At 36.7% G+C, this 27,783-nt stretch overlaps 1 protein-coding gene across 2 annotated transcripts; it reads right to left on the reverse strand.

The window, feature by feature from the left end:
• Positions 1-29: 29 nt before the first annotated feature.
• On the reverse strand, positions 30-27,783 carry LOC110691770. 2 transcript variants are annotated; one of them, XM_021868715.1, is made up of 6 exons: positions 26,268-27,783; positions 25,112-25,165; positions 24,576-24,927; positions 17,955-18,106; positions 917-1,287; positions 30-406 (listed from the first exon to the last, which is right to left on the reverse strand). In XM_021868715.1, the coding sequence occupies exons 1-3, from the start codon at positions 27,765-27,767 to the stop codon at positions 24,685-24,687; spliced, it is 1,797 nt and encodes a 598-aa protein (XP_021724407.1). In that variant the 5' UTR covers positions 27,768-27,783; the 3' UTR covers positions 30-406; positions 917-1,287; positions 17,955-18,106; positions 24,576-24,684. The 2 variants fall into 2 exon arrangements, with proteins under 2 accessions (XP_021724407.1, XP_021724408.1); XM_021868716.1 differs by lacking the exon at positions 30-406 and adding an exon at positions 413-564.

Below are 27,783 nucleotides of genomic sequence, written 5' to 3' on the forward strand. Positions count from 1 at the left end.
TGATTAATTATTATTCTTAATTTTTAAAATTACAAGTGCAAAACTCGTTTATAAATCTCGGTGATGAACTCAACTCAATAATAAAAGAATTGTTCACAAACACAATAATCTCCTACACAAACCAATCTTGTACAGATATTTGAACTCCGACTCCCCAAGCTCGCCAAAATTAGATGAATGTAAAATGTTGCAAGTACTTAAAAATGGATATAGTAGGCAAAATAGCTCCTCTTCATTATCCAATGTTCAACTCATTCCAAAAACCAGAATCTTTAGATGATCCTCAAACACCATTTTTTGAATGAGAGCCACTTTCACATTCTATCAAAAGTCTTCTCTGGATAAATTTGACAATAGAGCTTCGTATTGAAGAGCAATCATGTTCTCAATCCATTTTGTTGGTTGCCTAAATCATCAAATTCAGTAAAGATTTTAAAACACAATTAGAAAACAATTCTATACATGTTTACTCTTGACTCACAACACCTTCTCATATCTATCTCAATCCTCTAGTGTATCCACCTCTGCTTGACTAGAATCATTTCCCAAACCGTCTTCCTAAGTCTGTACAGAGGAAACCAATGCACATTTACAAGAAAGCTTTCACCTTCACGATCAACAAAATGATCTTTTAGATTTCTAATCCTAACTTATCTATTTACATTTTTAATTTCCATCTAGATGGTCTCGACCATAGTCCATAGGTCTGATAGGTGAGGTATTCAACATGGCAGCTCCAATTTTGCAACTATTATTGTACATATAGGTGTGCAAAAATGGAAAGAGAACACAGATGGAGTGGGTTGCATAATAGAATAATATGAACAAAATGCAGAGAAAAATTTTTTAGTTATGCCTTACTAAAGTTGTTCCTCGTTAGAAAAACATAATAGCAGCATAGAATACAGTTACTTACAGGAATTTTGCTGTGGGTTCTGCAGACAATATAAACAGAGGGGTGCACATTATGATACGGTGATACCCCAAGGAGTATTAGCATTTTTATCGAGTGTTCTCTGCAATATGTTACAGGGTGATCAGATTTGTTGTAGATGAGGGCCAATATCCAGACGAAACCTTAGAAGCTATACTCCCTGCTCCGATTCACTTGCAAGTTGGTAGAGTAGGCATCGCGATATCAGAGTGCTTCACTTAATTGTAGTCTAGGTGGCTCGCTGTATTAACCACTGCAACCCTTCAACCATCAAGCTGATCAGATACTTCTAACCAAGTAACCAGTATCCCAATTTTCTCCTACTTCAGCAATATGCAAGCAAATGCTAGCCCCTGCATAATAAATTAACATAATTAATAGTTAATACGGTGTCAATAGTGGAGGCAGGAAATAGGTCTTTCAGTTTGGGTTGATTTGGTCCAAGTTCTTTCAGGTGATGAGACAATTGATTCTGGTTCGAATTTAATTCGAAATAAGTTTTGGACATGTTTGAAATTTCTTCTATTAATCATCTGGATCTACTCTAAATATTAACAAAATATGTGTTCAACAAAATCTATAGTGGTAAGCAATAAAAATTAAAATAAAAGTTCTTCGAAGTTGTGCCAATGGTGGTCAAGAATAAGATTGGCTTATGAAAATTTTCTTTTTACATACATTCAATCATTATTAATTAATAGTCATTTATTATGGTTAGGTTCAGCTAAATTAAATTTCAGTTTTAATTCAGGATTACTGAATTATGTTATCTAATTTCGAGTTCTTTGGATTTTGATTGGGTAGATGAGTACTAGTCAGTTTTATGAGGCCTAGTGAATGATAAGTTAGCATCTTGATTGAGTACATACCATTTTTTTTTTTACTAAAAAATTAAGCACCATTGAAAAGCTGAAGAATTACACTAAGGGGGGCCTTAAGTCCCACCAATATTAAGGAAAAAATTTAAACTCCAACCTCCAACCTCACAATAAACCAAAACGGAAAATGGGACACGACAGGGCGACCAAATAAGTGTAACCCAATAAAATAGGTTGACCGTAAAAAAGTCATTCTTTTGGTATTAAACCAAAGCACCCACAAAATAGAACAAAACCAGCCTAGCACTGAGCCTTATGCCCCTTACACCTTCCACATAGAATGTATACATGACATAACTTAAAATCAGGCCACCGAATCAAGAGTTGAACAGCTTTTTCTTACCCCTTTTTGCTCCCTTCAGCACTTGCTTATTTATACCCTCATCAAGACTCTCCTTACATCCTTCCCAAAAATACATCTTACAAGAAGACCAAATACCTTTTTGTCTTCCCACATCTCATGTCAACTAAAAAAAAAAACCTTCTTGCACACAAATGAATTATGACCTAACATTGACACACTGTGTGCAGCATTGGCCTACCACTCGGTTCACTGAGCAAAACCTATTCCACTAACATTGACATATAATGAGGCATAACTTACAATACATAGTTCATAGTCTCAAATATTAGCTACACGGTCTCCTTTTTGACATACTTCCTCTGTTTTTTTTAATTACACCATTTGGGTAGGGCACAAAGATTAAGAAAGGAATTAAATAACAAAAATGCACATGGAAAGAAAGTAAAAGTGAGGTAAAAAGTAGGGGTGTCCATTATTCGGATAAAAACCGAAATCCACAATCCAAACCGAATTATAAATTCGTATTAGATCCAAACTATAATTCGAATCGGATCGGATTGAAATTTTTTGAAAATTTGGATTTTCGGATCGGATCGGATCGACCTTGTTTGGATCCAAAAAACCGAATTAACCGAAATATGAAACTTGCTTTTACAAATAATGATTGTTAATATTAATCATGAAAAATTACGTTTATAATACATTAATATAAATTATGTAAAACTATATTATCAATACTTGTATTAATCATGTACAACTATGTTTTCAAAACTAAAATTTTAATAATTGCATTTTTATTTTTATAATTACTTTAGGCCCTAAAAATTTGCAATGTATTTTAATTCGGATTTTCGGATCGGATCCAAATAACCGAATTATAAATCGGATTGGATTGATGAAAAATTCGGATCGGATTGGATTTGAAAATTAAAAACCGAATTTTATTTCGAATGTGATCGGATTGGATTTAGCCAAAATCCAAACCGAAAACCGAATAGAGACCCCTAGTAAAAACGGTAAATATTAAACGTGAGTCAGGGTAAGCTTGGGTATTTGGTGTATCAACACAAACAAAAAAGTGTATAAAAGCATACCCCAAAATAGAAATGGTGCAATTATTATGCAACTTTTTAAAAAGGAAAACGAAAAATTGATGTGAATAATCCCACCTTTTGAGCGTCCGCGATTAATAATCCTACCTTTGGGATTCTTTTTAATAATCCCACCTTTACCCCCCGATCTTTTTTAACGGTCCCATTTTACTTGAAACCGGCTAACAAGGTGAACTATTCTTATGTGGACTTGGGTACTCTCATTTCCCTCCTAAAAGATGTCAGCTTATCTCTCCCTCCCAACCACCATCTTTAATGTCTGAAAGAACTCCTCCCTCATAACCCACTGCAACTGATCTTTCGCTGTAGCATTTAAACAAATTTTGTCAGCCATAATTGAAGGTTCAACCACTTGTGTATGGTGCCCTAAAGTCTAAAGCTTCCATTTTTGGTGACATTTGGACTGCAAAGAACTCCAATTTAGGTAAGTATTCGAACCCTAAATGCCGCCTGAAATTTTGAAAATTTTGCAAGTTAATCTCGAACCCTAAACAATTAAACTCGAAATTGTTGATTTTGCGTGTTGGATTTCAATTAGTATGTTACTTATGAGTGCGAATTGTAGTTTGTTTGCATTATGTTGCGATTTTCATGTTGGTTTATGTGAATTGAGTTCGAACCCTAAATGCTAGGTTTTGTTGTGTTGTTTTTGTTTGGTTTTGTAAATTGTTGACTGTGCTATAGTTCCTGTTAAATTAGGTATGAGTGATAGTAAAATAAGCTTGAAAATGTGACATGGAGGGGTGTTTAGGAACCTTGACAATGGTGCCTTGTGTTATATGAATGGGCAAGGTAAAACTTTTAATGTGGACCCTGATGAATTGTGCTCCTTTTATCTTGTGGAGTTGGTTATGAAGTGTGCTAGATATGATGGTCGAATCCGGGGATTTTTATACTTAGTTCCTGGAGTGAGTATGGTGGATGGTTTGAAGAGAGTGACAGATGATAGTATGAAGGAAATGATACAGGTGGCAGAGTACCCTTTCCCTCATAATTACACCCTGCTTCCTCAAAAGAACCAACCCAAAACCGTGAGATCCAAAACTGTGAGACCCAAAAAACTTCAAGTAAAGAGGGGACCACCAGTTAGATCTAGTCCAAGAAAGAAAAGTCAGACATTGACTATTGTTAAACCTTCCCTAAAAGCCCCTGACAACTCACTAAAGCAAAAAAAAGATGCTCCCACTGAAGTTATTCCCACTCCACCAACCATTTCCTTATCCAACCAAAGTACATATAAAGTAAAATATGTTCTAAACCCTAGCATCACATCTGAAATAGGGCAGCCCACTCTCTCTTCCTCAAACACAAACACAGACCCTATTAACACCTATGAGTGGGAAGATTCAAGGCTTGAGAGCCCTATCCCCATTAATGACTTGATACCAGATTACAGCAATGACAAGTGACAATGAAGACCTTAGTTACAACCCACTAGTTGACAAAGGCAAAGGAGTGAGTAGTAAGCCTTTCTTTGGAGCTGTTTATACAGATGATAGTGAAGAGGAGGATGTGTTAGATGCAGAGTTGGATGGTGGTGCTGATTCAGATGATGAGGCTTATGGCTTAGAGGAGGTAAAGGAAGAGCTTGAGAAGGAGACTGAAGAGATTTTGAATGAGGAGCTGCGATATCACAATGGGAATGAAGAGTACAACATAGCTAGGCAAAGGGTAAGGGATACAACTGCTCACCTTGTTGATATTTGATGAGTGACATTTATGTTACCCTTAGGGGTAGTGTATTGGTCTCTTTTCTCCTGTTTTTCTTAGGTTTTTCTACCTCTTTTCTCCTCTTATGGCTTCCTTTTTTTTTATGGATGAAAAGTATGCTTATTTGCGCTTGTTTTGATAATCTTTATGCATAATTTTATCATCCCCATGCTCTCGTGATCTTTGCTATCTTTTGCAGGTTCCATGACGGTCCTAAGCACGGTAGGAGGCCCCTTGGCCAAGTATGGAGGCATGGACAAAGACAAGAGGAGCAAAAGGGAAGGAGAGGAAGCAAGAAGAGGAAGTTCAAGAGGAGGTGTGGCCGAACCTCTAAGAGGTTCGGTCGAACCAAGGTGTGGTCAAACTTTTGAAAAGTTCGACCGAACCTCCAAGGCAGTTTCAACCAAGTTTTCAGCATGTTTACAGGAGGGGTCGAACCAGGAAAGTTCGACCAAACAAGGATCAGGGAGGTTCGACCGAACCTACCCTGAGTTCGGCCGAACCTACCCTGAGTCCGACCGAACCTACCCAGAGTTCGGTCGGACCTTTTCCCGTTTCAGCTGACTTTTTGCGGAGCTTCCTAAGCAATTTTGTAAGGGGTATAAATAGTTTTTTTTGCTCATTAAAGAAAAAGATTTTTTCAGTTTAGAATAGATTTTAGGTTAGTTTTAGGTTTTAGAGAGAGAAACTCTCAAAATTTTAGAGAGAGAAAGTGAGGAGCACAATGGTTTTCATGGATTTTGGATAATCAAATGAGGAATTTGAAGATCTCGATCTTATATCAATGAGCATTTCTTACTTTCTCTTCTCTTATTGCTTTATTTAGTTGCTTTCATTATGCTTGAGTAGTTTCCCTTCTACTAGGTGTTGAGTGAGGCTTTGTAATGATTATTTGAGTTATTTGAGATAAATTTGATGATAATTGTGTGATTAAATTGATTGAATTGATGTTGGCATGTTGTTTGTTTTAGATTGGATTGATCTCCCATGATAGCACACTTAATTGCATATTGGTTTTAATTTGACAAGGGATTGTGAATTAGAATTGATATATTTGATTGCATTTTGGGTAATTTTCTTCTATGCACCTAGTCAATGAGGGATCTAGGCTAGGAATTTGAGAGATTACTTTTGAGTGTAGTTAATTCTCATTATAATTCTTTCTTTGCATGATTGATTATCAAATGGATTCTCATTAGCTTATTAATTGTTCTAAGTGGATCTTTTCCCCTAGTAGACTTTATCATACCTTGTTCTTTATATGTGTTTTAGTGTAGTTGTAGTGTCCTTTATCCGTAAATCGACTTCGGCATAGCTTAGGCATTAGATTAAGAACAATCTAGCATTACCGTTCCTTGTGGTTCGACTCCGAACTTACCACTAGACTTGTTTAGGGGTTAGTTTTAGGATTTATAAATTTATTTGATTGAGTGTGGAATGTGCGACCGTTCTAACGCCCGTCAAAATGGCGCCGTTGCCGGGGAACGGTGTTGTTGATAGCTAATTGATTACTTGAGTCTAGTTCACCATAAAAAAATTTCAAAAAGATTGTTTCTTTTTGGCTACACTTGTAGCCTTGGTACTAATTGCGTTTGTTGAGAGTGTATGCGCAGAACTCATAACAGGATCTTGGTACCTTACGATCCCGAGATTGAGCAAACTTATAGAAGGAGAAAAAGAGCCGGTTCTAGGCCGTTTACTACTCCCCCAGCTAGAGAGACCAATTTCGAGGAGGATCGAGATCAAATGGGTGACGCGGAACCACCACCTCAAAGACCTTTAAAGGAGTTGGGAACTCCGGGAGCTTATAGAGCTTCAAGCGGCATTGCTCCACCCGTTACTCAAGCCAATGACTTCGAGATTCGGCCCGCAATGATTAATTTGATTGAAAGGAGGCAATATAGTGGAGCAAAACATGAGAGCCCTCTTGCACACTTGAACGAGTTCGAAAAATATTGCAACACGATCAAGGTAAATGGGGTAACTCAAGAGTTTGTGAGACTAAAGTTGTTTCCTTTTTCTTTGATAGGAAGGGCTCTTGAATGGCTTGAGAAGGAGGTGAGGCCTAACTCCTTGAGAACTTGGGACGAGGTCACCACGGCTTTCTTAGGAAGATTCTATTCCCAAAAGAAGACGGCCGAGGCAAGAGCTTTGATCCAAGGTTTCCGTCAAAAAGCTAGTGAAACCATTTATGAAGCATGGGAACGATACAAGGAATATCAAAGGGAGTGCCCTCATCATGGCATTCCGTCATATCAAGTGCTTCAAATTTTCTATGGGGGTTTGAGCCCACAAGGAAAGACTAGCTTGGATGCAGGAGCGGGTGGCCCGATTATGAACAAGACGGAGGAGCAAGTCATAGAGATAATTGAGGATGTGGTGAGGCACCACATGGATTGGCAAGAAGGAGAGAGAGATTCTCTAAACAAGGGAGAGAATGGGGGACAGTAGCCTAGTTTTCAGAAACCTCTCTTAGTTTGAAACATTCCTTAGGATTAATTTAGCTTAGTTTTCATCAAATCAAATCATTGTATTAGTGAAATTCAAGAATTATTCTCAAAGTTTGGCAATTTGTATTCAACATTTGAAGCTTCAATTAGTAATTTCTCCAACCTTCTTCCTTTTAATTTCAGATTTTATTTGGTATTTGCATGTTATTTAAATCTTCCTAGTTCTTGGTAATTTGTTATTGGATGATAGTTATTTCAATTGTTAACCACTTTTCCCCAATTATTGAAGTATTTAGAACCCTAATTCTTGATTGCATGTTGATAAACATGAGTTGTGAGTAGTCTTCTTGCTAGGGGTTGGGTGAAGCTCGACCTTTTGGGTTAACTATGCAAATGTGGGAGAAGCATTGATGTTTGAATTGCAATTAAATTGATTATATGAGATTGCTTGTTAGTTCCTCATGATAGGTTTAGCTACCCTTGACTAAGGAGCTTGATAGTATGATATGCCTAATTTGACATGGAAGTGTAAATTGAGTACGTCATTACTTATTGTAATTTGATTATGTATCATCTATTGCTAAACTAATGAGGAATCTAAGTTTAGTAGTGTGAGTTGTTTTCTAATTGCATGAGGTTGATTTTACATATAGTCCTTGCTATATCTTGTCTATTTTACTCCCCGTTTGCCTATTTGCCTTGGTTGAGTGGATCTCATTCCCTAGTATCTTTAATTCATTGATTTAGAACCATAGTTTGTTTGTCTTCTTGACGAACCCCAATTCACCAATTGACTTCGAGTTAGCTTAAGTGTAAAGATCTTTGGCAATCATATCCCGTTCCTTGTGGACCGAACTCTTACTTGTCATTATGCTTGGTTTGTAAGGTGTTTGTTAATAAATGTGTTTGATTGAGTGTGGAATGTACGACCGTTCCAACGCCCATCAAAATGGCGCCGTTGCCGGGGAACGATGTCAATGCTTGATTGTTTTTGATTGCTTGAGTCTAGGTCTTTGTGTATACTTTTTTTTTTTATTTGTTTATTTATTTTTTGTTTGTTTGATTGTTTTTGTTAAAAAAAATTAAAAAATGGCATGTTTCTCATTTCCTCAATATGATAATGAGCCTTTTTGTGATTATTTCAATAGACTTGAGGGACTTGTAGATCGTAATTGTTATAGTCTTTGGGAGGCTTCTGAGATTTGTTATTTTGGTTTGAATAAGCAAACTAGGGATATTGTTGAAAGCATGTATAATGGTGAATTTAAAGCATTATCAACTGATGATGCTTGGGATTTTTATGTATGGTTTGCTAGGGATGTTTACAATAAGGGTAATCATGTTTCTAATATTGATGTGCAATGTGTCGATTCTTCTAATGTTAGCATGCATTCCCATGATTTGTCACATGATCTCATTAGTGAACCTAGAACAAATGATTTCAACTCTATTTCCCCTATTGTTCATGATGATGAGGTGCATTCCAATGTTGATGAGCATGGTGTGTTTCATTATTCTTCATTATTTAGCATGCCTTCTTGTGATGTACCTTTTTCTCCCAATAATGAATCTTATATGCTTGATTGTGCCCCCTCTCCCCGTGATGATGATTATACTCATCCTTCTAAAGTTGATGCTTACAATCTTGGTTGTGATCCTTCTCCCCTTGTTAACCCTCAATTTTCTTCATCCTGTGAGTGTCCGATTGATTATTTAGAATCCCTTATTAGGTGTGTTGAGCTTGATTCTACTTTTGGGCCAAGTAAGGAGTTGTTTTTAAATTCTATGAGAAGTCAATTGGAGATGATGAATAGGAGTGAAGAGCGTATTGAGGAGGTAATAAGGAGAAAGGAAGAGCTAGAAAGCCAATTGTCATCTTTGTTGCATGATCTTGAATCTTTCAAATCCCATGTGTGTATTGAAGATGATAATGATGATGTTTTTGTGCAATCAAAAGATTGTGAGGAAGACAACAATGAGCTTTTGAGTGAAGGAAAGAGAGTTGAGAGTGAATTAAATGATGATTTTATGAATCAAAACCCTCTTTCTTATTTTGACCAAGTGCATGTTTGTGATTCCTCTATTCATGAGTATTTGGACTCATTTGAGATTATGTCCCATTTATTTTGTGAGGTTCAAATGAAAAATAATGATATTTTGAGTGAGTTCATTGAGAATGCTTCATGGGAAAGAGATGAATTTGAGATGAATTTGCATCCATTCATGCATGGTTTTGAGATCTTAGGCTTTCAGATTTCTAAGGGAAATGTTGTTTATCGTCGTGATAGGGAATTGGAAGATGAGGTTGTTTCTCTTGGAGATTGGTTGTTAGAGGGAGATGTAGATCACGAGTGTTCTTCTTTTGAGAATTCAATGATTAATTTTCATTCCCTTATTAGTGATGAGAGGCAAGGTGGTGAAAATGAGATCATTTGTGAGACCATTTCTCCTATCTCCCCACGTCATCATTTTCCATTTTCAAGAAAATTTGATCATGTTCCCTCCTATCCCATGTCACTCCCTTCTTTTCTCAAAGAGCCTATTGGGGACCCTCTTTCTATTTGTGATCTTCAAGCTCCCCACTCATCGATTATTGAGGAAGAGGGTGATTTTGCCACCAAAAAACATTTTAAGGAGAGTTTGCCTTCCTTTTCTTTTTCTTCTTCTTCTTCTTCTTTTGTTGAATTTTCTTTTGATTCTTCTTCTTCTTTTTCTTGGCATCTCTCTCCTCATTTGCGTGCACTATCCTTGTTGCACGTTATCTTCCCGTCATTTTCCTACCTTCTTTCTTATGAAATGTGTAGTAGTGCATTTGATAAGCTCTTACGATCCTTGCAATATTATTTACTAGAGCGGTCAAGCTTGGACCTTAAGCAAGCCTTTCTCGGGAAGTAACCCGTGTTTATTGCTTTCATTTTTTTTATTTTTAGAATAGTTTTTGGCCTCATGGAAATGTTTGTGTGCTTGGTGCTAGGTACATAACTTAATATACTCTTATGCATTGGTTTGGATCAAGAATCAAGGAAGTTTGACTCCACTTTTGCTAGCACATGGAAAACAAGATTCAATTTTAGAGGTAGTCGGCTTCAAGAAGGTTTAATTGGGTCATTTGCGGGTACTATACACACCTAATATCCGGTAATATCCTTCCTTGCTCTTCCTCTAATGATTTGTGACTTGTTAGACATATGTTGGTTGGTTGGATGACTTTCTTTCTTTTCTCCTCCCATGGATTCTTTGGTTTAAAGTTTGAGCATGTTGCCTCATTCAAGCTTGGGGGAGGGTATTCTATCATGTTTGGTGGAATTTTGATTCATATATGCCATGCACATTTGTATATGCATTTCCATTTTCTTTATTTTGAAAATTCCAAAAAGATTTTGTTTCTATCAAGGCAAATTTGCAATGTGTTTTGTTTTGTTCTTACTTTTGACATAATACGCTTGGACTTGTATTCTTGAATGTCCTTATTCCTAAATTATAAAGGTATGCACGGTTTGAGAATGTGTTAGGTTGACTCTAGGATATGATATGCTAAGGTAGTTGTTAAGAACTTTGAGACCATGAAGCCCTAGTTCACTTGCTTGTGGTAAGATGGAGTTGCTCTCTATGGTGGATATGAAATCAAGAGTTAGTTATTGCTATCCCTAGTGAGGTAAATTGTTCAAGCCTTCATCATACTTTGTTGAGCGGCATATTTGGATCCTTGGCTATTGCATTCTCGTATCTAGAACTTGACTTTTATCTCCCAAGATCGCGACCGTGCCACTTTAGGGGATGACAAAGGAATTTCTCTTTTTATAGGATAGATTTTCTATTTTTGAGTTTAGTTTATATTTGCCCCTATTGCTAGCCCTTTTGAGCCATATACCTTCTTTTCTCTAGCCACAATACAAGCCTTGAAGCCTTGGTTTCACTTTCTACCTTTAGTTTTGTGAAGCAATTTAGTTTTCGAGCTTGTTTTATTGTTTATGGTGCAAGTTTAGAATTATGAGTTTATTTGCAAAGCAAGTATGTGTTGTATATAAGTTTGTGCATAAAAGCAAATGCATTTTGAGAAAAAGTCGTCCAAAGTTAAAGAGGCAAGGACTTTTAAATGAAAAAAAAAAATGTCGAAAAAAAAAAGGTAAAAGAAGAATGAAAAGCACAAAATGATTTTGTTATAGTTGTTTTTTTTTTCCCTATTTTTGTTAGTTTGTTTTAAATAAGCTTGGGGAAATTTATTTTTTGAGCATAGTTGGTACTTTTGTTTTGGATTCGTTTGGATCTTGTGGAAAAAGTTCCACCCGAGCTTCACATGTAGGTTTACCACCAATTTCAAAAGTTTTCCACACCTTTACTCTCCTAGCCTGTGTATTACAACCTTGAAAGTCCTTTTGATCCTAGAGGGTTAAGTCATTTAGTGGTGGCAGGAAATAGGAATCAAGCCTATAGAGCGAGTTTGCATAGCCAAGATGTTGGGTAACCTTCTCATGTTTTGAATTTCTTACTTATTTTCCGGTTCCTTCGTGGAATCATGAGAAGCTAACTTGAAAGTGGATTTGAAACTTGTAGAGAGGTTGTGGTTTGATTAGTTGGAACAAAAGGTGGAATATGTTTCCGTTAGTTCTCTATGCTTAGCATATGCTATGTTTCAATCAACCTTGGACATCTTAGAACGTGCATACCTTTATTTTTTTTTAGAAAGATTGACATTCTTTAGTGCTTGTTCCATTGTAAAAATCCACTTAAGAACGCTTGTAACCTCTCTTTTACTTCAATTTATTTTATCTATTTGTTTATTGCTTTGCCTTGATTTTTGTCAAGAGTTATGGGTTAAACTCTTAGGATACCCTTACGAGAGCATACTCGTCCTCTAGAGCGATCTATGGGGTTTAAAGTGCTTGATGCATGCGCTAAATGCATTCGTGATTCCTACGAAAGTGAGTTAGTGTATATTCTTTCTCTTCTAGTTTTATTTTATTTTATTGTTTTTTTTTAAAAAAAAAAAAAATATACATCGTTTTCCGTTGTGTTTGTTTTGTTTTGCTCGAGGATGAGCAAAAGTTAAGCTTGGGGGTGTTTGATGAGTGACATTTATGTTACCCTTAGGGGTAGTGTATTGGTCTCTTTTCTCCTGTTTTTCTTAGGTTTTTCTACCTCTTTTCTCCTCTTATGGCTTCCTTTTTTTTTATGGATGAAAAGTATGCTTATTTGCGCTTGTTTTGATAATCTTTATGCATAATTTTATCATCCCCATGCTCTCGTGATCTTTGCTATCTTTTGCAGGTTCCATGACGGTCCTAAGCACGGTAGGAGGCCCCTTGGCCAAGTATGGAGGCATGGACAAAGACAAGAGGAGCAAAAGGGAAGGAGAGGAAGCAAGAAGAGGAAGTTCAAGAGGAGGTGTGGCCGAACCTCTAAGAGGTTCGGTCGAACCAAGGTGTGGTCAAACTTTTGAAAAGTTCGACCGAACCTCCAAGGCAGTTTCAACCAAGTTTTCAGCATGTTTACAGGAGGGGTCGAACCAGGAAAGTTCGACCAAACAAGGATCAGGGAGGTTCGACCGAACCTACCCTGAGTTCGGCCGAACCTACCCTGAGTCCGACCGAACCTACCCAGAGTTCGGTCGGACCTTTTCCCGTTTCAGCTGACTTTTTGCGGAGCTTCCTAAGCAATTTTGTAAGGGGTATAAATAGTTTTTTTTGCTCATTAAAGAAAAAGATTTTTTCAGTTTAGAATAGATTTTAGGTTAGTTTTAGGTTTTAGAGAGAGAAACTCTCAAAATTTTAGAGAGAGAAAGTGAGGAGCACAATGGTTTTCATGGATTTTGGATAATCAAATGAGGAATTTGAAGATCTCGATCTTATATCAATGAGCATTTCTTACTTTCTCTTCTCTTATTGCTTTATTTAGTTGCTTTCATTATGCTTGAGTAGTTTCCCTTCTACTAGGTGTTGAGTGAGGCTTTGTAATGATTATTTGAGTTATTTGAGATAAATTTGATGATAATTGTGTGATTAAATTGATTGAATTGATGTTGGCATGTTGTTTGTTTTAGATTGGATTGATCTCCCATGATAGCACACTTAATTGCATATTGGTTTTAATTTGACAAGGGATTGTGAATTAGAATTGATATATTTGATTGCATTTTGGGTAATTTTCTTCTATGCACCTAGTCAATGAGGGATCTAGGCTAGGAATTTGAGAGATTACTTTTGAGTGTAGTTAATTCTCATTATAATTCTTTCTTTGCATGATTGATTATCAAATGGATTCTCATTAGCTTATTAATTGTTCTAAGTGGATCTTTTCCCCTAGTAGACTTTATCATACCTTGTTCTTTATATGTGTTTTAGTGTAGTTGTAGTGTCCTTTATCCGTAAATCGACTTCGGCATAGCTTAGGCATTAGATTAAGAACAATCTAGCATTACCGTTCCTTGTGGTTCGACTCCGAACTTACCACTAGACTTGTTTAGGGGTTAGTTTTAGGATTTATAAATTTATTTGATTGAGTGTGGAATGTGCGACCGTTCTAACGCCCGTCAATATTGCAAGGAAAATCCAAATTGAAGCAACTAAGGGTGTGAGCATACAGCAGGAGGTTGTGAACAGAGGTTAGGCAAACTGCATGTGGTGAAGCTTTTGTACTCTATTATGAAGAGAGTGATGAGGAAATACATACACCACCTGATAGTGGTGAGGAAGATTTGATTGCTAGAAGGAGACAAAGATTTGGTCTGTTGGTGTCTAAGTATACAGACTTTTGCAAGCTTTGAGTGGAAAGTTGGCAGAAATTTGCAATTAGAGAGGACTTCAAGAAGCTAAGTATGGAGTGTTGCAAGGGAGAGATGTGAGTATTGTTGTAAGTAATAAGCAGAGATCACAAAGGTTGGGTGTCAAATGCATAGAAAGCTGTCCATTCTATGTGTATGCTTCATGGGACACTAGAAGAGCTACAATAGTTGTAAAGACAGTGAAAGGTGCTCACACTCGTCAGAGATTGGGTTGCAAACCAATTTCTTGATGTGATTAAGACAAGGCCACATTGCCAGCCAAAGAGATTATTGAGTGTGTACGGAAGGCATACAGGATGCTTGCTTGTGACCAGAGACTTTGCTTACAAAGTAAAATATAATGTCCATAGACTGTTACATGAGTCAATGCATGACCACTACAACAAGCTGAGAGGGTACTTGAAGGCAATAGAGGAATGCAGTCCTGGAACAGAATTGGAGCTTGTAACTGAAAAGCAAGCTTTCCCGCCAATTTTCCAGAGATTGTTCATATGTTTTGAAGGTTTGAAAACTGGGTGGATGCAAGGTTGTAGGAAGGTCTTAGGAGTTCTGAAGACCTTTTTGGGGGGTCAACTGTTGGCTGCTGGTGGCAGGGACAATAATGACCCGGTGTGTTCAAGGTGAAAACAACTCCAGCTGGGAGTGGTTCTTCATGAAACTTACTGCTTGTCTAAATCTGGAAGAAGGAGAAGGGATCTCAAATCATTTCTGATGAGCATCAGGTATGAGTCCTAGCTTAATGCTTTTACTACAGCTATTTGTAATAGTGTTTTGTGCTCAATTGGTTGTTGTTTCATTTGCAGAGTATAGTGCATAGTGTAGCACAAACACTAGACACATATTTGCTCACTAGCACAAACAGAGGGGATGAGATGAAGTTATTGTTTTGGAGGATTGCTAAGTCATATAATATGGCTGATTATAATGAAGGACTTAAGAAGCTTGTAGAGTTGAATGTGGATGCTGCAACTGATTTCAAATTGCATAGGCCTGAATTATTTTGAGCCTATTTGAGTCTTAGAGTGAAGACTGATGCAATTACTTCAAACATAGCAGAAACATTCAATGGGTATATCATTCAAGCAAGGACCAAACACTTGTTGTACATGCTAGAATGACCTTGACGAAGTTGAACCACTTGAACCCAACCAAATGACCTTGACGAAGTTGAACCACTTGAACCAATCTACCTCCTACTAGCCATTGCACCCTAATTCCAGAGAGAAGAGAGGAAATTGAAAGTGGAAATTGAGAGCAACAATGGAGTTCAATTTCTTTTGGAAACAGAGAAAGAAGAAGAAGACCCAACATTTAAGGGACGAGGCATTTTAAACAAAATAAAAAAAATAAAATTAAAAGGAATATAACCGTTGGAAGCCACGTAGGACTAAAACCGGCTACAACAAGTGAGGTAACCTAAGTAACCTGTAGGGACCGTTAAAAAAGATCGGGGTAAAGGTGGAATTATTAAAAAGAATCCCAAAGGTGGGATTATTAATCGCGGACGCTCAAAAGGTGGGATTATTCCCAGCAATTTTTCCAAAGGAAAATGGTGCAATTAAAAAAAAAAAAAAAAAAAAAAAAAAAAGAGGAAGTATTAGATTGCAATCCTCTCCGAAATCTCAACATCATCTTTCACAATCCAACTTTGAAAATATTAAAAAGAAAATTTGGGAATCCCAAACCGAAAGCTCACAAATGGTTCTTCTTTAGTCCTCCCTCCCTATTGAGCATGGTAGTAACAAACACAACTTATATTTTCTCTTCAATCGAGCAGAAATTTCCAGTCCAACTAAAGCTAAAAAAATTCCCCAAATTGACATTAAAGCAAGAAATTTTACCGTATACATGCTTATCTAAGCCTGTCAAATTTTTTAATTGCTACGTAATTGATAATGGCAAATTGCCCAAAAGATATTATTGACCGTAAAAAACCCACTTTATTCAAATCATCTAGCAGAACCGTCTTTTGATATCCCCTCCAGATTAAGCAAGGGCAAAGTGGACACATTTTAGGGTTGCAGCACAGAGCTTTGTATTGACGGTCCATCTCAATCATCTAACATTTTCATAAATCACAATTAAAACAGAGAAAATAGTAATGAAAACTAACATGGCAAGGGGGTCAGAGCAAGAAGAGAGATATGAAAGATATTGATGAGGCTGGAAAAGAAGCTCAAATTGTTATCTCCATGTAAGTTTGAGACAAGGATTTAAGAAGATGATTTTACGTAGTAGGTGGAAAGGGAGGGGAAAAATAGACGGGAGTGGGAAACTCCACTTTTGTGTTGTTTATTTAAGTCAATCTTACAGGGGTACAGATAGGTTCAGAGCTATAAGATGAATGTGTTGACAAATACACACCATAAAGCAGTAGTTTGGTAGAAAACTCCTCCCTTATTAACCCTGTCCCTAATCTACTATACACATATCATATCCTTGAGAGAAGATTCCCTTACCTCTCCAAACGAGGGAGCAACACAGAGCACGCAAACACTCTGCACCTCCACCTCTCAGCCTCTAACCCTCATCTTCTAATTCATCTCCAAGACCACGTACTGCCCTCCATTTGCTCCTAAATGAGTTAAAACCCATCTTTCTTCTTCCCTCGGTGCCAATAGTCAGCCCATTGTCTTCGTCCCACCACTAATCCTATATTGCTACCCTGCTATGGGTAGCTCAGCTTTTTAGATTTGGGGCAAAATCAGCTTTATGAAAAGAAGAATGGAGGAGGAGAAAGCAGTTGCACTGATAGAGAGAAAAACAGAACATGAAGGGGAACAGCATGACTGACTTGGGTGAAGCAAGGAAGAGGGATTTGCTTGTAAGGGTCTATGTGGAAAGCAGTCGCTGACCTAGGCTATCCCTTTATTAGAAGTGGTTTTCGGTGGTCATTCCAGGATAATCTAATCGCATATTAATTGTGGCTCAAAACTTTAAAATTTAACTTTCTTTTCTTCTCAAAATCCAAAAGACTCCCCCTCTTCTTTTCCTTATTTTAATAAAACAAATAAATACTTCTTCCGTTTCATTAAATTGCAACACTTCTCATTTTATGTTTATCAATGCATTATTTCAATCAAGATATTTTGAAAATTGAGGCGTATCTATTAAGTTCCCACATGACTATAATTTTCCTTGACCATAAATCATATTTCATCCGTTCTTTTTTAATCGCAACATTGGGGATTTTAAGCTTGTCAATGCACATTTTATAACATTTATATCCTAAACGATATTTTAGTAAATATTATAAAAATTTAATATTCTAAAAGGAAATTTTGAAAAGAATCTTACAAAATCTCACTTGACTATATCTTTTCACGTATCAATCAGTAAAGGCGATTAAAAGAGTGTGAATAGTGTAAAATTCCAAACGTTGCGATTAAAAGAGAACGGATGAAGTACTACTTCATCTGTTTTTTTTTTTTTTTTTTTTTTTTTTACTTGCAATACTTTTGCTTATGCACTATTCATGTACTCCACATTAACTAATAATTTAAAGTTAAGTATAAATGTAGTCATATGGGATCTCGTTAAATTCGTCTCGATTTATACATTCATAATATCAAATTCTTATATTTCTTACCTTTGGAAATTAAATATATTAATGACCGAAATAATGTATTGGCAAACATCAAATGAAATGAGAAATGTTGCAAGTGAAATAAACGGAGGAAGTAAAAGTTAGTCACAATAGAGATGTGAATAGTCAATCAGTCAAAGCATTGTAATTTTAGTGAAAAGAAGGAAGTAAATATGGAGAAACATTCTTGATTGCGTACCTGAGGTTCCTACACATTAGGCCCAATCAACTAAACACCGCCAAAATGAGGAGACTTGTGATGTAATCAATCAGGTAACTGTTTCACCAACAACCTCTGGTCTTCAATTGCCTCTTAAAAACCAAGAAACTCAAACAAGCTTGAATGTACCCCTGAAATATTAAGATAGGAAACCAGCCAATTAGATTAATTAATCCATTAAAAAAATGAAATGTAAATGCCCTGAAATATTAAGATAGGAAACCAGCCAATTAGATTAATTTCTTTTAAGCAATGTAATGGAGTTAGTCCTACAGCCGCTGCAATACATTCTCATAATGAAGAAGCTCAGTAGCAGCAAACCCAGAAACTATGCAGCAGGCTATGCTAGCAAGATTAATTGCTTCCCTGTTAGTCAACTCAATCTATGGAGCATAATGACTGTTTAAATATTCATTATACAGTCCAGTTCAGCATCAATAGATATTAGTACAAAATTCTGTCATAACAAAGTTCATTATTTCCCAGCTTTTCTGTTTTTGCATAACAAAAAAGTTATTACCAATTGTACTATATTTTTTGTTGCCAACCAATTGTACTATATAGTTGTAAGAAACCTGATATCATTCAATATAGAGTAATAAAGATTATAAATAGCTTATCCAAAATTTCTTACTCTAAAATCCTCCAAAGAGCTCTCTCAAAGATGAACTAAGATTAATGAAAATACACAGAAGAAAATCTGCTAAGTTGCAGAAAATTATTTAAAAAAAATAAATAAAAAAAATAAAAAATAAAAAAATAAAAAAAAAAAATCATCTTTTTTTTTTTTGGAAATTCTCAATGGTAACACTATAGTTTTTTATTTTCTCAGTGGTAAATAGTAAAAATTCTTATTATCCTTGGTAAACTTTAATTAGTTATAATTATTCAATGGTGACATTAATGAAATTATAAGCTTAACTCTAGTTAACTAAAGACTTAATGACTAATTTAACCTAATCCTCAATTCTAACTTTTCTTCCTAAAGCCTTCAACCCAAAGACTACTACTACCCAGCAACCAGAACCACCGCCCAGCAACCATAGCCGCCGCCGCCATCGCCATCACCACCAGAACCACCGCCCAACCGTCGTCACTACCACCATCAACTGACACAACTTCACCGCCCACCCAAATCGCCCTAAATCCACTAGAAAAAAACCTATCCTCCCTGAAAACCACCCCACCGAAAACACCCTAAACCCTCCCCGTCAGCCTGTGATCAAGCTCACGCCGGCAACCTCTTCCCCTACCCTCGCCGGCTGTCACAGCCCCTCCCCCTCCACCTCCCTCAAAATGTGTCTTTCGCTGCCGAAATCTCATCAAGCTAGGATTTGTTCTGATTTAAGTGGCTGAAAAAGCCTCTTTCATTGCAAGATGAAGATATTCATCCTTGCCCATCACCCCCCACTCCAAACACACTACATACACACACACCAAGGCGGTATTTTACAAAGGAATTTGGGTATTGTTGCTGTTGTACTGCTCCTTGCTATATGTGGACGAAACACATAATTGAAGGTTAGGCGGCAGCAATCGGCGATCCTTCTTCATTGGATCTGATTTCTGCAATTTTCGCTCAATTTGATTGATTATCAACCTAGCTAATTTCCCCAAATTTGCAAGAATCTTATTCAATTTTTTAGGTTTGATCTGATTAATTTGTAGGACAATAATTTAGTAATTTACCCCAAATTTACCCCAAATTCAACCCTAAGTACAACACAAAGGAAATTAGAACAATTTGAAGGAGGAATTGCAGAAATTGGGGAGATTTCGAGCCGAAATTCAATGGATTTCGTTTAGGGGGGGAGAGATTGAGGATTTGAGGGATTGTTTGGAGAGGGGGTGGTGGTTCTAGGGGAAGGAGAGACGCGGCAGGGGTGGGGGAGGGCGCCGAGCAAGGGAGGGCTGGGCGATGGCGCCAGCGTGGTTGGGGGCGGGGTAGAGGTGGTTGGCCGGTGGCGATTGGGTGTTGTTCAGAAAGTGTGAAAGTTGAGGAAGAAAGAGAGGAGGATGAAGATGATAGTTGATGATAGGTTGGGTTTGAGTGAGGGCATTTTAGGAATTTGAGTGTCTTAAGTGTATTAAATGAGGAACATTTTAGGGAATTTTAATTTTTTTATTTATAAATTGTCTCATTAAGTTCACCATTGAATAACTGTAACTAATTAAAGTTTACCAAGGATAACAAGAATTTTTACAATTTACCACTAAGAAAATAAAATACTATAGTGTTACCAATGAGAATTTTTTTGTTTTTTTTTTTTTTGGTGCAACAAATCTACTCTCTCTATTTTTATTAATTGCAACACTTCCTATAAATGGCCTTTTTTTAATAAAATACTACCTTAATTGAAAATACTATTCACTATTTTTTTACATCTCCCCTTAAATGGTTCCCATTCATAGGTCACACCCCACTCACACTTTGTTAATACTTCCCTTCTCACATATCTCTTCTTTTTACATAACTATTCACCCACTATCATAATCAATCAAACCTCACTTACATAATCAATCAATCAATCAAAACCTTAATCCCATAAGCCGATGACATGGTTGAATTCATTGGTGGGAGTAGCTGGGGTAACTATCACTAATCACTAATTGTTCAATATGTTGAGGAGAGGCCTCCACGTCCTTAAATGAGGAGCTTAGTAAATCTCCATGATACTACAATAATCTATAACGTAGCTAACAAAACTAAAATCAATTTCGACTCCTTTAATAATTCAACATCTTGACCATTGCATCTAGGGATGACAATTCAATCCGAGTTCGAATCCGACCCGATCTGAAGAAAAAAAAAATTCGATTCAAATCCGTTTAAAAATAATCCGAATCCGACATAATAGATCCGGATCCGAAAAGGAGGCGGAGCGGACTTGGACCCTGATGTGGATTAAACCACAATAAGGGATACTAGCAATTAGGGTAAACCTAATTCAATAAAGTTTTGATCTTTTCGACTTGAACAAGAAGAAAAGCAACGTAAATTTTGATATTTTCGAAAGAAAAGCAACGATTTGAAATCAGTTCGATTCACTCAAACTAACTCCCAATTTCATGTTTTCATAAACTCAATCACTCTAAATTCTCATTAATGAAAACAAATATTTATAGGCATACAATCCCATGCCTGATATGATAAACAAACCTAAAAGATAAAATAAAATCCTAACAAACTCTGATAATATCTTATAAAAAGATAAATATTATAATACGAATACGGAAAAATAAATCCTAAAAAAATTAATCTACACTTTGATTTTTTGATGCTTGATCCGCATCATTCACTCCCTCTTGAAAAAAACTTGTCTCAAGTTTTCTCCATGTAGCAAAAGACCAAGAAATCATCCAAATTAAACGAACAAAACATGAAAACATATTCTCTTGAAGATCATTATTTCCACCAAAAGCTATCCCAATTTTCAGTGTGGTTGCTTCCATATGCAAACAATTAGAAATATGTTGTACAGCTCGGATCTCATGATTAATTTGCTAGGGTTGCATCAATTAATGGATAAGACAAAGCTAAATCTAATTCATCTTGCACAACCAGATTTGAAATATTATCAACTTTGTTTATAGAATTAGAGTCAACCACCTCCATCTTATGTTGTTCTTTCGTACCCTTGCATCTCAACCAAAATTTCTAGTAATGTTTGCGTTACTTGTTGCAATTGTTGATTCATTTCCAACATTCTCTCCATATGTGTTATAAGTTCAATTTGGTCGTCCATATTGAACAACAATATTGCATTTACCAAGATAAGCCACCAGCAAGCAATCACGAACCCGACTCAAAACTGACCCGTTGGCAGAAACTGACCCAATTTAATAGAAAACTTTATCTAAAAAATTCTGAAATTTTGTATGTGGAAACTAGACAAAAAAAACACTCATATTCAAAAAAAGAATCGCTAAAAAAGCTTTTGTAACAAAGGAGATATAGCCACTTGAATCTGACCCTCAAAACGGTTCAAAACTGAAAAAAAATAAAGGACTTCCAAGATCCTGATAAACTGAAAAATTCTTCTAAAACCTTGACTCTGATACCAATTTGATGTGGATTAAACCACAATAAGGGATACTAGCAATTATAGTAAACCTAATTCAATAAAATTTTGATCTTTTTGACTTAAACAAGAAGAAAATCAACGTAAATTTTGATCTTTTCGAAAGAAAAGCAACGTTTTGAAATCAATTCGATTCACTCGAACTAACTCCCAATTTTCATGTTTTCATAAACTCAATCACTCTACATTCTTATTAATGAAAACAAATATTTATAGGCAATCCCATGCCTAATAGGATAAACAAACCTAAAATAAAATAAAATCCTAATAAACTCTAATAATATCTTATAAAAAGATAAATATTATTCTAATTAAATCATACGAATACGGAAAAATAAATCCTAAAATAATTAATCTAGACTCTGAAATTTTTGATGCTTGATCCGCATCATTCCCTGCGCGAAGTCCGACCGAGTCCAAGTCCGACCCAAGTCCGAATACGTATTGAACGACGTTTTAAAAGTTACTTTGTTGTTGTAAGAGAATAAGCTAGTAACACTTTATATCTTGGGACGATTTCTTGTTTGTTAGTAGCAAATTTAATTTATAATTGGCAAAATTGGCCGCAACATGAACTATTAACAAGTTGCACTCAGCGATACGAACTTTGACTACTAGCTCAAACAGCACGACCTATAACATAAGGTGCACGAAACATCATTAATGAGTGTTGCCACATGAGATTCTCCCAGAAACAGCCTATACATAATATTTTATTATTTTTCTTTTTATATTAATTTTTAAATGCAATTTAGTTAGGCTTTTTTTTTTTTTAATAAAAAAATACCATGTAATTAGTATGGTTCTTGAAGGTGACATGCTACCAGCACCATTCACCATAACCACCACATCACCACCTATCCCCACCTCCACCTCTAAACCAAACTGACCCCACACGCCACACCCACAACCACTGACCACAACCCACCACCCCCTCTCACCTGACCGCACCCCAACAGACCGAAATCCCACAACCACCTTGAAACCCACCGCGTCGATCGGAACCCCACCTCAACCAACCCCAAAACCAGATTGTAAATGGTAATTGAAGCTGAAGCGAAAAGGTGCCTGAAAGGATTTCCAAAGTAATCGAAAATCAGAAAAAATGGAGATATTTGGTACAGACTTTGGCTGTGTAATTGGATAACTTCGCCATAGCCAAATTCCAGAAATAGATTGCTTGCTTCGGGGTGGGTGTTGAACGGCGAGAAAGGGGTGGAGAAAGGGTTGCGGTCTGGTGGGGTACGATGAGGCTACTCTGGCATGGAAGGGGGTAAGTTGGGGCAAACCCTTGCCTGAGGTGGTCGCCGTTTAGGCAAGGATGGCAGCAGAAGCGGGGGAATGGGTATCGTTCAGGGGAGCAGGCTGAGTTGGGTTTTTTTTTTTTAATTTTTTGTTTTTGTTTTTTTAATTATTTAAAAATCTAGGGCTAATTAGACAGTGACACATGGAATGTCACCTTAAAAAAATACAATGTAATTAGTATGGTTCTTGATGCCTAACTAAATTGCATTTTAAAAAAAAAAAGCCTAACTAAATTAGTATGTATTTTTAAGCCTAACTAAATTGCATTTAAAAATTAATAAAAAAAAGAAAAATAATAAAATATTACGTATGGGCGGTTTCCGGGAGAATCTCAGGTGGCAAAACTCATTAATGATGTTTCGTGCACCTTATGTCATAGGTCGTGTTGTTTGAGCTACTAGTTAAAGTTCGTGTTGCTGAGTGCAACTTGTTAATAGTTCATGTTGTTACGGCCAATTTTGCCTTTATAATTTACATACATTCTGTTTTTAAATCCTAGGTTTTTCGGGTTTTTTACGCACTAATATAATGTAAAACAATTATTAGAGACAATATAAGCAATTATAAGCATATCACACATTATTCTCCAAAAAACAAAAAAAAAAAGAGTACTTTGGGTCAATCCGGATGTCCGAATAAATGGATCGGATTCAGACCCTTAAAATGTGAGCCAGATCGGACACAGACCCGGGTCAATCGGATTCGGATTGAATGAATTCCGCCCTCAGCCGGCTGGTGAGCATACGGATGTCGTGCTGGACATCTCACGTCCTGACCGAACAGTCAAGGTTGGGACGACTGCTCTTGAAATATTGGGTGAAGATTTTCACCAACTTTTGAAGGAATTTAAAGACATTTTTTTCATTAAAATAATTTAATTCGTGGATTATAATCTACGTGGCATTAAAATTTTAGATATATCAAATCTAATTCGTTACTTTTATCTAGGTGGCGACATAATTTTTTAATTCAAAAATAAAATACAAAGGTGGACCCAGGTCACCCGAATCCGATCCGCTGCCATTCTTAATTACATCATGTTTCAAAATCTCATACAGATCATTACTTACCAGCAAGCAACATAATCATCGTATTTTCCAATACAGAATAATTTCTCTTCAATATATAACTACACAGTAAGAAGTTTGACTATAAATGTACATCAATAACTGAACTATAAACAAGAATGAAAAATATAGATTGGCAGCATTACCTTGGTAGGACGGACACAAGTTTGGTGACAGCTTCAGCCTTGTGTGCTCCTGAGTCCTGATTTAGTCAGAGGCTTTTTCCCAAGATAATCAAATGTATTTGCAAAGCTACTAGTCGGGACTTCCTCCTTTCCAAATGGCCTGCAGTGCTGTGCCTTGCATGATTCGGGCAGTCAATTCAGGTTGGTGTTCAAATGGATTAAGAGGAATTAATCCCTTATCTTTGACCTCCAAGCCATAGACAAAGGGGAGTCTGATTGAGACAAAACTCTCTGGAGGCAATATAACTTGACATCCAAGGCTGAATTGCAGCAGCTGTTCGTGACTTGAAACACCTTCCAGTTGATGGGGCTCCTGCATAGATGCAAGGAAAAAAACTAGTATTAAATTCATAAAGATAATGGACAGTCAACAAAAAGATAAAACATCAACCCTGTGGTCAAGGTTCAAGCACAAACTAACCAAACTACCAATTACAAACTCATTTTTACAAATTTAAATGCAACAAAGTCAACTAAGAATAGTGGTCAGTGAATACCTCAAACTGTAAAACAGGGTTGGTTGCTAATACAACAGGAAAAGGAGGTGTAACCTGCATCCAAGAAACAGATAATTATCTAAAATGCTCACAAATGAAGGCCTCATAAACTTGCAATAGACCACTTTGACTCAGTATTAGGAGAAAAAGAGTAAGCACATTTAACTGGCATCAAAAGGGATCATGTAATGCCAACTTAAGTCATTCTGTCATAGTGGTGGTGTATTAATACATAGGATACAAAGTGAGTTATAAAGAGAAAAAGAATACAAAAAAGAAATGGAGTTACATATATACTATTCACAGAATCTTTTGGCGAACCACTAGAGAAGACTTCTAAGCAGAAGCCCAAAATATCCAGGGATGCAAATTGAAATATTCTGAAGTCAATCCATTCTGTAGTTCTCCTACATCAGATATTGAGGAGGTTTTACCATAACTTAGTCTTTCTTTAGCATTCTCATTATAAAAAAATGACAATGAAAAGGTCCCTCATGCATGATTTAATAGCAATATATAGAACGCAGGTGGCATCAAGTCTAACAAGAAGGTTATTAGAAGGCTAGAAGCTAAGTGTCAACTTGTAAAGGGTAATTGGGCAATTTGGCTGCAGAAGAGAGAAATGCAACAGATCAAGAAAAGATAGCAATACAGGGGTAAAAATATTTTTTAAGGAGGCTCGTGAGGGAGGAGAAAAAGAGAGAAATAAAGAAAAGGGCCCCATTTCGTGAGGAGAGAGGTAACGAGTCCACAAACCAAAACTGAAATGTTGCAACTAATACAAATCAACCAAAAATTGCAAGTGTGGTGCATAAGAGAGAATGGAGGGTATAGAGGGGATGTTTATGTGGGACAAAAGGAAAAGTTAAGTAAAAGGTTTAATTCAATTCGGAATTTTTTTTTTCTATAAGATTATTAAAGATAAGCATTTACATGTCGCCTTAGAAATCCCTGAATGGATTTCCAATTGCAGATATCAACATGGTACAATTTGTGAAAAAAGAAGACAGAAGCACACAGATGAAGAGTTCAAGATGTTAAGAACTGTCAATCTACCAAGTGATACCACAGAAAATAAATAAGTTTCATCAGTAAACAAATAAGTTTGAAACAACTACATATACATTAAGGAGACTGATGCACAAGATTTTCATACCACAAAAATCCTCTGTAACTGAGATATTGTGCCTGCAAACTTCAAATTTTGCCCATCCTTCTTATTCTTTGATGTCCTGCAATGCGGGCAATTTAGGTACAGTGGTAAATTTCTGTTTAGCAATGAGAATGCAGGCCCATTATTCTCCACATTTAGAGAATGGTGACTCTGTTGAAGATCTGTAACAGAATTAGGTGGAATTGATGAATCAAAAAGTGTATGTTCCACTGGTTTAGACAATGATATTCCATTCACAGCAAGGTTGCTGTCAACCACAGCTTCATTAGCTTTTTCCAAATTGCTAACTTTGTGTGTTGTAGCATTACCACTTGGCGACCGATGCACTTTACCATGGAGATCACTCTTGCCCGATTTCAAGGGACCCCTATTCTTACGATTAACATGTTCCACAGGACGAGTAACCTGAGATCCTTCAGGCAACGAGTATGGTTGCCCAAGTTGATTCAAAATTTCTGAAGATAATATATAGCGGTGGCCACGCGGGCATTCATGCTCAAAACCAACATAAACTACGAAATGCCTAACCGAAGGATCAAACATAGTCTTTCCCCCATTGGCATTATTGTTCTCAGAAGCTTTTTTACCATCATCAACATTTAACGGAATTACATTGCTACCTATATGCAAGAAAGGATTACCATCAACATGGCCAGCATTGTTCAACCCAGATTTGTTCTCTGCTCCTGCAGAAGAGACCTCTTCAGATTTTTCAGATCTTTGAGCATCAGTGGCAGAAATGTGACTTTGCTCTGTGCTTGCAACTCTTACAGCAATTTTCTTAACACCTTTTCCTGGACCAGACGCCAGCTGTGCCTTTGGTTGTAAAGGGGGAAATGCAGAATTAGACGTCGTTGATCCAGCAACAACCTCAGAAAAAGCTTTCTTCATTGTGGTAATTGGAAGACCTCTACCAAAACTGATCTTTCTATGGTCAGATATTGAATCGTTCACAACTTTTCCGTGACCTTCCATTCCATTTTGTTCTTCACCTGGCTCCACCGGCAATGTAGTGCTTTTCTTGGCATCCTTGACAGCAGTTGATTCAAGTTTAAAGTCTGGTTTACTGCGGAAGGAACCTTGCCTCAGAGCATTAGCAAAGGAAACATTTGAGTGCTTCTCTTTCTGAAGAACAATAGTCCATTTCAAAAGGAACTTTTGATCATGCGGAAATCCAGCTTGAAGCAAACCTTTAGAAGAATCATAGTACTGTGCCCCTCCAAGCCGAACCACAGTCCATGATGAAGGCTGAATAGGCCAATTGTCACTCAATTTTGGCAGTTGCAGCATAGGAAGAAGCTTATCACACTCAGAAAATATATTAAATTTGATATTAGCAGATTCAAAATCAAAAGGGTCGGCTCTTAATTGTCGAGAGCGGCCACAAGCACAAGCATGAAGAAATACATATCCACTCTTATGTTCCCTGCTTGTGGCATCTAAAGGAAGTCCATCATTCTTGACTTCATGTCTCTGGTTCATGCACGGTTTTCCAGTC

The sequence above is a fragment of the Chenopodium quinoa genome, unplaced genomic scaffold (assembly GCF_001683475.1).
Source record: "Chenopodium quinoa cultivar QQ74 unplaced genomic scaffold, ASM168347v1, whole genome shotgun sequence".
Taxonomy (NCBI): domain Eukaryota; kingdom Viridiplantae; phylum Streptophyta; class Magnoliopsida; order Caryophyllales; family Amaranthaceae; genus Chenopodium; species Chenopodium quinoa.

Coding starts and splice junctions, on each gene's coding strand:
- LOC110691770 (XM_021868715.1), bottom strand. CDS start 27,767: ATGAACCAGAGACATGAAGTCAAGAATGATGGACTTCCTTTAGATGCC. Junction 25,166..26,267: donor AGTTACAGAGGATTTTTGTG/GTATGAAAATCT, acceptor TCTTGGATGCAG/GTTACACCTCCTTTTCCTGT. Junction 24,928..25,111: donor ACCCTGTTTTACAGTTTGAG/GTATTCACTGAC, acceptor GCATCTATGCAG/GAGCCCCATCAACTGGAAGG.